The following is a 12014-nucleotide window of genomic DNA, read 5'->3' on the forward strand; positions in this document are numbered from 1 at the left end:
TCCGCCTGCCCCCACTGCCCTCTCAACTGCCTTACCCAGTTTGGTGGCTGTCACGTTCCAGGAGAAGGTCTTGGCTTCATTGGCGCAGAGGCAGCTGGTGTATTGGCAGTCTGAGCAAGACTCCACCTGGAACTCTGGAGACTTTGCCAGGCTGGTGTGCACCTGAGCATGAGGGGAACAAACGCAGGGGCAGCATGTTAGTACTGGGCACCCATAGGTGTGGGAAGTAGGGGTGCGGGGGGGGGCTGCAGCACCACAAGTTTTGCTCCTGGGATCCGAACCGCCGGCCTCACACCCCTGCTGCCCAGGGTCCCGGCCACCAACCCCGCACCCCTGCTGCCCAGGGTCCCGACCACCAACCCCGCACCCCTGCCGCCCAGGGTCCCAGCCACCAGCCCCGCACCCCTGCTGCCCAGGTTCCCGTCTGCTGGCCCCGCTACTGCCTGGTGGCTCACTTCCAGTCCTGGGTCCTGCTTAGCCCACTCAGCCCTGGGTCCCACTCAGCCGCCAGCCCCACGCCTGGGACTCGCTGTTGGCCCAGGGTCCTGCTCAGCAATGGTGTCCCGGCCACTGGCCCACTGGCCCTACATGTGGAATCCTGGCTGCCTTATCCCTGTCTCTGCTCCTGGCCCCAGCTCTAGAGGGTGGTGAAAGTGCAGACAGGGATAAGAGGGGTGCAGCTCCACACCCTCACTCCAAAAAGTGTTCCAGTGCCACTGTGGGCACCTGGCAGCTATCCAAGGAAGAAGGAACTCTGGTACTATGAGGCATCAGTCTACATGGTGTGAACCAGATGTGCATGACCGGGGCACTTCAGAGTCTAGTGTACTCAGTCTCTGGACCAAGAGCTGTGGGTATGTCCTTGCTAGGGCATGTGGGTGGGGTGAGGTGGGGTAGAGAGAACTCACCTGGATACAGTCCTCCAGGTAGTTGAAGATGTTGGCATTCAGGGTGAAGGTCTCTTCCCGGACCACAGAGTATGGCAGTGTCACATCCACAAAGAAGGGTCGGAAGACCCTGAACTTGGCCGGCTGTGAGAGTCCAAAGCCACTATCTGCAACGCAGAACATGTTGGCTTGCCACTCTGTGATGGTGTCAGGAGCAGTGGCCTGAAGAGATGCCTGCCCCTCCTCACTGCAGAATGGATAGAGACAGTAGATCCTTCAGCACCACCACAAACCAGACTGGGGAGGCCAGTGCACTGGGGAATGGGGCATGGAGCCTCTCACCTCTAGGGCACTGGTTTCCATCCAGTGCCAGCTCTGGGGTATTGGCTGACTCAGGGAGATAGGGCAATTGGATACAAAACCTTTCATCTCTACGGCACCAGTTTCTTTAATGAAAATTATTTCATATAGCTCTTTTCATAACCCCCCAAATAAAAGACCGGGAGCAGAGACTGGGCAGGGGGGAGGAAATGAATTGTTTCCCTGATTTTGCAGACTCACAGAGGGGACTAAATGTTTCAGTCAAATTTTGGGTGCCTGTTGTGTACGTGTGACTATGATATATTGCTTGGGAAACATGAGAGGCCCACTGGGTATAGACAGAAGGTCCCACTCCCTACAGTGGGACCGCCCAAATCACAAAGATAGGGATTTTCTAGCAAAGGCTCTTCTCAGCCCCTATGCTGTTGGAGTATTTGAATCCCATCATGAGGCACTGTGAAGTGAGGCGCAGCACCCACTGGAGATGGCACAGGGTTTCATGCCCAGTGATTTTCTTCCTAGTTGGATCTGTAGGGGGGTCACTCACCCAACAGGGACCAGATCCCAGATCCAGGTCTCTGGAAAATGTGTCCGTGGTTTTGTCTTCTCTTCCTTCTCGGGGCTTGGTGCCACACCATCAGACGGTTGATGAACAGGTAAGGGAATGACTGTCAGGAGTAAAGGGGCTGATCAGTAAAGATATACGGGCTACTGTGTTTAGTGTTTCAGGGGGAGATTAGCCCCTCAGTCACAGACAGCCCAGCCCATCAAGTTCTGACGGAGAAGAGGGGTGTGTGAGAGCATCAACCCCTCAGTTGGACAGTCTGATACCAGGACAATGACTTCAGGGAGAGAAAGAAGGCACCAGTGGGAGATCAGCCCTCAGGAGCACATAGTCTGGCATGGAGCTAGCAGGCTGAGGATGGGTGTCGAGGGTGTAGCAAATAGAGTATTCCTTTACAGAATTTAGAGAGACAAGGTGGGTGAGGTGATATCGTTCATTGGACCAGCTTCTGTTGGGGAGAGACTAGCTTACACAGAGCTCTTCTTCAGGTCTGGGAAAGGTACTCAATGTCACAGCTACATATAGGGCTGAACAGAGAGTTTACCAGGAGTAGTCAGCACATATTCTAAGGGAACATTCAACGTGAAGGGCCTGTTAACACCCCTCTAGTCATAGGACAAAAAAGGAAGGCTAGTGAGTTACAGATTGCTGTAATGAGCCAAAAATCCAGTGTCTTTAATAAGACTATAATTTTTATTGTCTAGCAAAGTTATGAAATTAAGCTCCCAGACTCATCTTCAGAAAGTGCTGTGCAGGTTTCCTTTGAGGACAAGTAGTGAGAGGTCAGATATGGAGTGATCGCTTTGTGTTTTTGTCTTTTATCATTTTCTTGTGTGAGTTCATTCGAGAGCCTAGTGATTGTCTGGTTTCATCCACATAGTTGTTATTGGGGCATTTAGTGCACTGGAGGAGGTACACCATATGTTGTGATAGGTATGTGTAGGACCTATGGATCTTGAAAGGTGATGTGGGGAGTATTGATCATTGTTGCAGTGCACCAATACTGTAGGTGTTGCATCTGTTGTTCTGGCAGGGTCTGGTTTTGCTTTGAGTTGTTGTGTCCTGGTCTTTGGGGAGTTTGCTTCTGATGATGAGCTTGGAGAAGCTGGAGGGTTGTTTGAAGGCCAGAAGAGAGGGTTCATGAAAGATTTCTTTCAGCATGGAGTCCTCACTGAGTATAGGTTGTAATTTGATGATAGCCCATATGGGTTCCAGTGTGAGATGGTAGGTGATAATTATGGTGTGTGCTGTGTAGTCAGAGGGAGCTTTAATTCTGTATTGATGCAGGTTCTCCTGGGGTATTTGGTTGACCAATTCCATGATGCAATCTACTTCTCTGATGGAGTGTTTTTGTTTGGTGAAGGTGATTTTGATTGTGCTAAGCTAAGGTGTATATCCTGAACTTTCTCCTTGGAGCATATTCTGTGGTATCTGAGTAGTGGCTGTAGATAACAGATTTCTTGGTGTATTTGGGGTGGCTTCTGGATTTATGAAGGTAGATGTGGTGATCCATGGGTTTTTAATATATAGTTGTCTGTAGGGTTCCATTGTTGCAACTGATCGTGGTGTCCAGGAAGTTGCTGCTGGTATGGGAATGTTTCAGAGGGAGTTTAATGGACAGGTGGTGGTTGTTGAAGTTTTGGGGGACATCTATGAGACAGTTTAAGTTGCCTGTCCAGAGGATGAAAATATCATCAATGTTTCTCAGGTATATCATAGTGCATTTGTAAAAAATTATTCTTCAAGGTTGTTTACAAGGAAGTTGGCATATTGGGGCGCCATTCTAGTACCCACAGCTGTTTGCACGGTTTGGACAAAATGTTTGTTGTTGGATGTAAAATTGTAATGGGTGAGGATGAAATGGATGAGTTTGGAGATGTGTTTGGGGTGGATATCTGAGCAGTGTCCACTGTCTGTAAATATTTGAGGTTGTCTGTTATGCTGTCATTGTGAGGAATGCTGGTATGTGTAGGGAGGTGACATCCGTGGTGGCAAGGATGGTGTTTTGAGGGATGTTGTTAATGTTGCAGAGTTTCTGGAAGACGTTGGTTATGTCCTGGAGGAAGGTGGCCTTTTCACTGGTTTGAGGGTGGTTTCTATGCGTCTCAATATTCCATCAGTAAGAGTGCCGTGGCCACATATAATGGGTCTGCCTCAGTTCCCTTGTTTGTGTACCTTTGGAAGCATGTAGAACATCCCTGCAGGAGGTTCGTGGGGAGATGAGTCTGTAGAGTTTCTCTTGGAGTTGTCTGGGGAAGGATTTAATGATACCCTTAAATTCATGGGTAAATTGTGGTGTGAGGTCTTCTTTGAGTTCATAATAGTAGATAGTGTCAGAGAGTTCTTGGTTGGCCTTGTTAACATAATCAGTAGGGCCCCACCAAATTCACAGACATGAAAAACGCATTACAGACCACTAAATCTGGTCTCCCACAGTGAAATCTGGTATTTTGTGTGCTTTTACCCTATACTATACAGATTTCATGGGAGAGACCAGCAATTCTCAAATTGGAGTTCCTGACCCAAAAAGGAATTGCAGGAGGGCTCAGAAGGTTATTTTAGAGGGACGTCAGTATTGCCACCCTTACTTCTGTACTACTGCTGGTGGGGCACCACGTTCAGAGCTGAGCGTCCAGCCATCAGCCACGCCTCTCTAGACATCCAGCTCTGAAGGCGGCACCCCATCAGTAGCAGCACAGAAGTGAGGGTGGCAATACCAGACCATACCTCCCTTACTTCTGCGCTGTGCTAGTGACAGCTCTGCCTTCAGAGCTGGGATCTTGGCCGGCAACTGCCGCTCTCCAGCTGCCCAGCTCTGAAGGTAGCATTGCCACTAGCAGCAGTGCAGAGGTAAAGGTAGCAGTACTGCAACCCCTTCCCACAATAACCTTGTGACCCAACTCCTTTTTGGGTCTGGACCCCTAGAATTACACCACCATGAAATGTCAGATTTAAATATCTGAAACCATGGAATTTATTATTTTTAAAATCCTGTGACTGAAATTGACCAAAATGGACCACGAATTTGATAGGGCCCTAATAACCAACATGGTTAAGGACTATGATGGCTTCCTCTGTCTGCCTGTTCAGCCACTTTCTGGTGGTTAGATTTCAGATACTGTATAGCTGTCCTCTTGATACTGTATAGCTGTCCTCTTGATGGTGGAGACATTGTGGTGGATGTGATGTTTGCTAAGTACTTCACAGTCATTTTTTTCCTGGAGCAATCAATGCCATGATCAAGAGTATGGTTTTGTCTGCTCTGTGGTGTCCAGTCAGATGATTATTTTTTTCTGATGGTTGTCGGAAAGGACATGGTAATTGTGAGTGGTGTCATTATTGTTATGAAGGAATTCTATGAGGTGGAGTTGGCAGAAGAATTCTTCTAATTCTCCACATTAGTATGGTATCAGGTTTTGTGATAGTGCAGAAGTTCAGTCCCTTAGGGAGAACAAGTAATTCAGCTCTAGTTTAGGGCAGTCTTGATAAATTGATGATGTTCTGGTAGAGTTCACATAGTGGGTACTGGTGCCATGGTTCTCCGAGAGGTGGTGTTCTGTGTGCTGTGGAGTAGCTGTAATGGGTTCCACTTGTTTGTGTTGGATGGAGTTTGTTAGACTTCTGGTAGTGTTCACTGTGTTGTATGATTCAGGAGCCACAAGAACCCACACAGACCAGCAATGTGTATATGTAGCTGGCCTTGCATGTTGTACATAGTTAATAAACTTAGTTAGCTGGACCCCTCTTTGCCCCATGGGTCCTTCATCTTATGTTTTTTGCGTATAGAACAAAAGATGCAACAGGAGAGAGGATGGCAGCAATTTCAGAGGGAGAAAGGGGAGTGTCAGGTGAGGATTAGCCTCCCTCAGTCAGACACATTCTGGCAGGGAGTCAGCAGAAGATTATTCAGTTCTCACCATTCTCACTGTCCTGGATTCTGTTAGCATGCAAGATTCTTCTCTCGAAGGTTGGCCGTTCACAGGAAATGGGCTTCTTCACTTTGGTGTTGGTTAAAATTTTCATTCTCAAATTCTGTAGAAAATGGAGAGAATGAAAAAATAGGAGGGAAGGGGGAACAATGAAAGAAAAGCCATCACAACATGTTCTAATTAGTGAGACAGTGGCAGCCAAAGTGTGGCAAAATTATGTATGTTCATATAGAATCCACATTTCATACCATCAAGCCCATGAAAATGTGTGACAAAATGCAGACAAATTTGTGATAAATATTGGAGCTGATTCTTCTCTCTCATGGGAGTAAATCAAGTTCAGCTCTACCTAAATCAATGGAATTACCCAGGTTTTACCCTGATAACAATGAGCTCAGAATCAGCTCCACTAAATCTATTCAAACACAATTCATGAACAAAACCAACTTTACTATGTTCCAAATCTGTTCAAAAGTTGGACCATGCAGTATCGGAACACCAGGCCAGACCCTAGCATTCTTATGCAATTTATTACTCAGTCCTAACTCATGGAAAGCTCCCATGCAAGTTACTGGCAGCTTATCTGAATAGGGTCTTAATTAAGCATGTGGCCCATTGGTTTGAATAAAGACTCCAGGATTTGACCCTAGGAGGGGATGAAATGTTGTGCTGAATGCACACCGTTCAAGAGGGATAAATTTCAATCTTTATGTGTAACAGTCGCTTTTATACGTGACAAAACTGGCTAGTTAGTGCACAACTCCTCTAGTTATGTAATAACCTTTTGAAAAGTGCCATAACCATTCATGTAAGGTATAAGCATTTGTAGAGTATACACGTTCCTGACAAGTTAGAGTCTTGACATTTGGTACACAGTCATTCATTATGGGTCCCTGTATACAGAGAAAAAATCCTTGATTTGAAAGGTCATTTCCCTACAATTCCCCCAAAGATCATTATTCTTGGGTTGTTTGTTTTTTTCTTGCTATCGAGGATTCTGGGTAGCGTAGTCCAGAGGCATTTCCTGTATTATAAAGCTTAGACTGTCCTGTGAAGCCCTTGACATAAGTTAGTGTCATGAGTGGGATTCTGCTTTTGCTGAAGTCACCTGCAAAACTCATTTACTGCAATGGGCATTTTGCCTTTGTAAAAGACCATTCACACCTCACTGGAAAAATATAGCACAATTTGGGAGGAGAATTGCTTGCAACGAAACCATAATTCCCATAATTCTCTCCTCGTCTTCAGAACCTCACCTCTCCTAGCGGTGTAGGCTGCAGAAGTCATAGAATCATAGAAAATAGGACTGGAAGGGACCTCGAAAGGTCATCTAGTCCAACACCCTGTGCTGAGGCAGGCCCAAGTAAACCTAGATCATCCCTGACAGGTGTTGGTCTAACCCATTCTTAAAAAAAGTCCAATGATGGGAATACCACAACGCACAACCTCCCTTGGAAGCCTATTCCAGTGCTTAACTATCTTTACAGTTCGGAAGTTTTTCTCCCTTGCTGCAGAAAGCCCATTACTTCTTTTCCTACCTTAAGTGGGCATGGAGAACAACTGATCACCATTTTCTTTGTAACAGCCCCTAACATATTCAAAGATGGTGATCAGTTCCTCCCTCAGTCTTCTCATCCCTAGAATAAACATGCCCAAGTCTTTCAACCTTTTCTCACAGGTCAGGCTTTCTAAACCTTTTATCATTTTTGTTGCTCTCCTCTGGGCTCCCTCCAGTTTGCCCATATCTTTCCTAAAGTTTGGTGCCCAGAATCGAACACAGTACTCCAGCTGAGGTCTCATCAGTGCTGAGTAGAATGGCACAACTGCCTCTTGTGTCTTACATACTGTGATAAATGAAGGGGTGCAGGAGCTCCCTTTTATAGACACTCAGCCAGCCACTGAGCTATAAAGACCTTGTTGGTGGCTGTTTTCTGCTTGCTTTACCTGTAAAGGGTTAACAAAGTCCAAAGGGCACCTGACCAAAAGAGCCAATGGGAAGGCTAGAACTTTTTAAAATTGGGAAAGAAGCTTTCCCTTTGTGTCTGTGGTTGTTCTCCGGAGAGCGGAGACACAGAGCAGCAATGCTGTAAGCAGCTTTAAGTCAGGTATGATCATAAATCATCAGATCATACCTGGAACTACTTATCTGGAACTCCAATTGTGCAAGTAGATGAGGAATGTTTAGAAAGACACGACTAGGGTTATTTCTATTTATTTCTTATGGCTAATGGACTCCTCTGTGCTAACCCCAGATGCTTTTGTATGCTTGTAATCTTTAAGCTGAACCCCCAAGAAGCTACTTTGGGTGATTATTTTTTGGAATTGCTCTTTTAAAATCTAGCAACAGCCTAAGTTCCAGATGTATTTTCTTTCTTTTTTGCTTTGAATAAAAATTACCTTTTTTAAGAACAGGATTGGATTTTTGGTGTCCTAAGAGGTTTGTGCATGTTGTTTGATTAGCTGGTGGCCACACCTAATTTCCTTTGTTTTCTTTCTCAGCTATTCCCCAGAAGGGGGTGTGAAAGGGCTTGAGGGTTCCCCACAGGGAGGAATGCCCAAGTGATCCTTACAGGTCCAAGGGTGAGGGGTTTTTTTTTGCATTTGAGTTGTGGCAGTGTTTACCAAGCCAAGGTCAAAGAAAAGCTTTAACCTTGGGAATTTAATACAAGCCTGGGGTGGCCAGTATTAATTTTTTTAATCCTTGTGGGCCCCCACCTTCTGCACTCGAAGTGCCAGAGTGGGGATCAGCCTTGACACATACAACACTGCTGTTAATACACCCCAGAATGATATTAGCCTTTTTAACAACTGCTTCAAATCATTGACTCATATTCAGTTTGTGATCCACTGTAGCTGTCCTCACCATTTGGAAGAGTAAGAGGGGGACCCTGCTTCAGCCCCCACAACCCAACCTGGGATAGCAGGAGTGAAGAACCCCATAAGCAGCAGAGGGAGGCTGGGGGAGGCACAGCTGATAGGAGCTGGGCAAATGAGAAAGCAAGAGGCAGAACTGATGTGGGGGCTGAGTCAATGCGGGGGCTACAGGGCAGAACTGATGAGGACTGGAGGACTGAATTGATGGGGGCTGGGCAGATGCACTTCAGTTTATTTTCCCTCTGTTTACTGTTGTGCCATATATTTAGCTCAGAAACTTTTCATTTACATTTAAACACACTGGAGTTAAACTGGGTTGATACATTTTGATTTAAAGTGGTACACTTCTAATCAGACACTTAATCAGATCCTTATGCAACATAAAGTGATCAGTGATTGATGTGCTTTCATTGGTTAACTTGACTGAGTGTGGTACTGTACTTTTCCAGGAAAAAAAGATGGTGTGAGCGTCAGTTAAAATTCAGGCAATGAGAAAGGGAAATTAGATGGCTGTTCATTCCTTTAGAGTTTAACTTCTAATTTTAATGTCATTGTTTCAACAGAATTCATATTAATAGCATGCTGTTTTAATAGCACAACAGTGTATTTGTATAGCTATTTGTTTGCCATATGTTGTTGGAATATTTTCTATCAGCACTCTTAAACTTTTATTCTGTGATTAATAAATACAATCTGGCACACCACTCTTGGAAGGTTGCAATCCCTGTCTGGTGGCAGGCTCACTAAAAAGCAAACACCTGATGAGCCCTTTGGCCCTAGAGAGCACCCTTTTATCACCAAGATTTGGACACAGCCTTATCCAGCCTTACAGAAAAAGTACATGAATACCACTGCTATACGGAAATTCGCAAATTAACACCATACATTACGATGCATATTACTATCAACAGGTGCTGGAATTAAAATGGTTTCGTTTGTTTTAATTTTCATTCAGCTTTACAATTGGTATACCACATTTCAAAATCAGAACTGAAATAACCACAATAATTTAAAAATACAGTATTTGGCTTTGAGAGGTGGTAAAACAGCAAAGGTAAGGAACTGAATATGCAGACAAGGACCCCCAAACTATAACATCCCCATCAAACTTAATTTGGTCTTGGGAACAATTAAGCACAGGGGATTGTTAGCAAATCTCACAATTCTGGTTTTCCTTACAAACTCCGATGTATGTACAATATGCCATACCAGTGATCAATATTAGGCTTAGGAGAAGTTGGTGCAGGAGCAAAGAAGATACCCACCTTAAACAGACTATAGACATCAGCCTCACTTTGATACCAGGGAGCTCCCATCAAGGAGCGTCTGTTTCGGGGAGTGGGGAGGAAGGGTAGGACAGGGGGCAGACAAGGATATGGCTCAAAGTCTTCCAAGTGATAAACAAATCCTCGGCCGCCAATCATATAAGAGTCTTCAGATCCCAGGTTGTACACCTGGAATGGGAAAACAGAGGTTACTGTACTGAACTGGTTACAGAGAGAGAGAGACAGTGTGTGTATGTGAACCACAGCCCTCTACCGGCAAGGAGCAGGACAGTTGAAGTTTTGCGTTATAGGCCCCATACTGCTAAAAGCTCATGGCGATTCTCCTTTCGCTCAAGACCTTTTGAAGCAGATCTAAATTCTATCCCTGCTATCAGCATGAAGTTTTGAGGAGTCACAGTCTGCAGCATAGTGCCAAATAAAATCCTAAGTAGCACAGTTTTATTATTCTATAATAATACTTTGCCTGTCTCCAAAGCTGTTCACACAAGGGTCTCACAGAAGCACATGAACATCAGTGAATTAAGTCTCACAACCTGCATGCCAGATGAAAGAGAAACTGAGGCAAAGAGAGGTCCAGTGACCCAAGGGCACCCTGCAAGTCAGTGGCAGAACTTGGACTAGAACCCAAGAGTCCTGGCTTCTAGCACCCTGACTGAACCATTAGCCCAGATGGGTACCGAAAAGTGGCATAGGTGAAATAGCAGGAGGTACCAGGAGGGCAAGCAGAGGGCCAGCAGCAAACCTACTGCCAAACCACACCTTCCCTGGAGGGAGCTCCCACTGCTCCTGTGAAACTGCCCCTTCCATCTCTCTGCCTTCCGCCCCCATGGCCTTCATTCCAAAGGTGGCCCCTGGAGCAGCCATTACAGGAACAAGGAGGAATCAGCCACCTACCTGGCAAGAGGACAGACTGAGGTAAAGGTTTGCTGGCAACCAGTACATAATTAGGGACAGCTCTATCATTTTTGCCGCCCTAAGCAAAAAAAAAGCCACCCGGACTGTGCCGCCCCAAGAACGGACGGAATGCCACACCTTAGCATGTGCTGCCCCAGGCACGTGCTTCCTCCACTGGTGCCTGGAGCCGGCCCTGTGCATAATGTAAGGGGTCAGAGAAGCTGGTGGTGGTTGGGTTCACCCACCTTCTGTGACAGCCCTGTTCCAATACATCGGAGTGCTTCTCTCGCCTGGTACCTCCTGCAGGGTTAGTTTGGCCAGGGTGTGGCTGGGACACAGCAGGTTTACTCACACTCTCTGGTGTCATGACTTTATCATCCTTCAGCAGGACGCTCTTGTCCACGGTGCGGACAGAGCACAGGGAGCCAGGGTCGGCCTTCAGGTGCAGATTGATCTTCGATCCTGGGAGGTCCTCCTCCGCCGAGAAGTCCAGTGCCACCTAGAGGAGGAGACAGGATGTGTTTATCAAATGGAAGAAGGGCACAAGACAATGGGAGTGTATGAGCCACAAACGACAGAGAGGGAGAGAGAGACTGGGAGAGGGAGGGAGAGTGGGAGAGAGAGCCTGCTAGGAACACAGACAGAAGGGCACAGGGATTGTCGAGTGTATGTCATCCCAGCCAGATCACCCCTCTGCCACACATCCCATTTCCTCCTGTGGGACCCTCACCTTGTGTTTGAAGCATTTGCTGACTGTGAACACATCCACATCGGCTGCCACCTCTCCATCAACGAATATGGTGTAAAGCAAAAGCGTGGCAGAGGGTGCAAGTTCAGAGCTGATGGGCAGAGTCAATGAGAAGGAGCCCTTCAGTGCTGTATGCAGGAGCAGGAAGTGAAGAAAATGGTTATTTAGATCCAAGTGAAACAGAAAAAAACCTGTGGAACTTACTGTTGCTGGATGTTATTGAGGCAGAGGATTTCATAGTTCCTGCATCTGGTGTGACACTGGCAGACCAGTTCCAACTCATGCCAAGGCCATGGGTCTCACTGAACACTGACAAATGCACAGCTGGAAACTAGTCCGGCTTACCTGTGGGTTCATATCGTTAAAATAGATACTAGTGTTATAAGAATGGGCTTCGTGTTTAGATTTTATGGAATGCTAGTAGAACGCTGCATGTATTAATCCTACTTATAATTTCTGTATTCCATGGTATACAGTTATATTGAGTGTTTGCATTGTAAACCTCTCTAA

At 46.1% G+C, this 12014-nt stretch overlaps 1 protein-coding gene across 1 annotated transcript in view; it reads right to left on the minus strand.

Moving 5' to 3' along the window:
* LOC115644505 (alpha-2-macroglobulin-like protein 1) overlaps window positions 1-12014 on the minus strand; it is a 55683-nt gene that overhangs the window by 17902 nt on the left and 25767 nt on the right. The window contains exons 15-21 of the mRNA XM_030548940.1: window positions 11487-11632; window positions 11109-11255; window positions 9842-10030; window positions 5691-5805; window positions 1756-1876; window positions 909-1134; window positions 36-162 (exon numbers count right to left, since the gene is read on the minus strand). Of these exons, the coding sequence (XP_030404800.1) occupies window positions 36-162; window positions 909-1134; window positions 1756-1876; window positions 5691-5805; window positions 9842-10030; window positions 11109-11255; window positions 11487-11632 (1071 nt within the window). The remainder of the gene's footprint in view (window positions 1-35; window positions 163-908; window positions 1135-1755; window positions 1877-5690; window positions 5806-9841; window positions 10031-11108; window positions 11256-11486; window positions 11633-12014) is intronic.

The sequence above is a fragment of the Gopherus evgoodei genome, chromosome 1 (assembly GCF_007399415.2).
Source record: "Gopherus evgoodei ecotype Sinaloan lineage chromosome 1, rGopEvg1_v1.p, whole genome shotgun sequence".
Taxonomy (NCBI): Eukaryota; Metazoa; Chordata; order Testudines; family Testudinidae; genus Gopherus; species Gopherus evgoodei.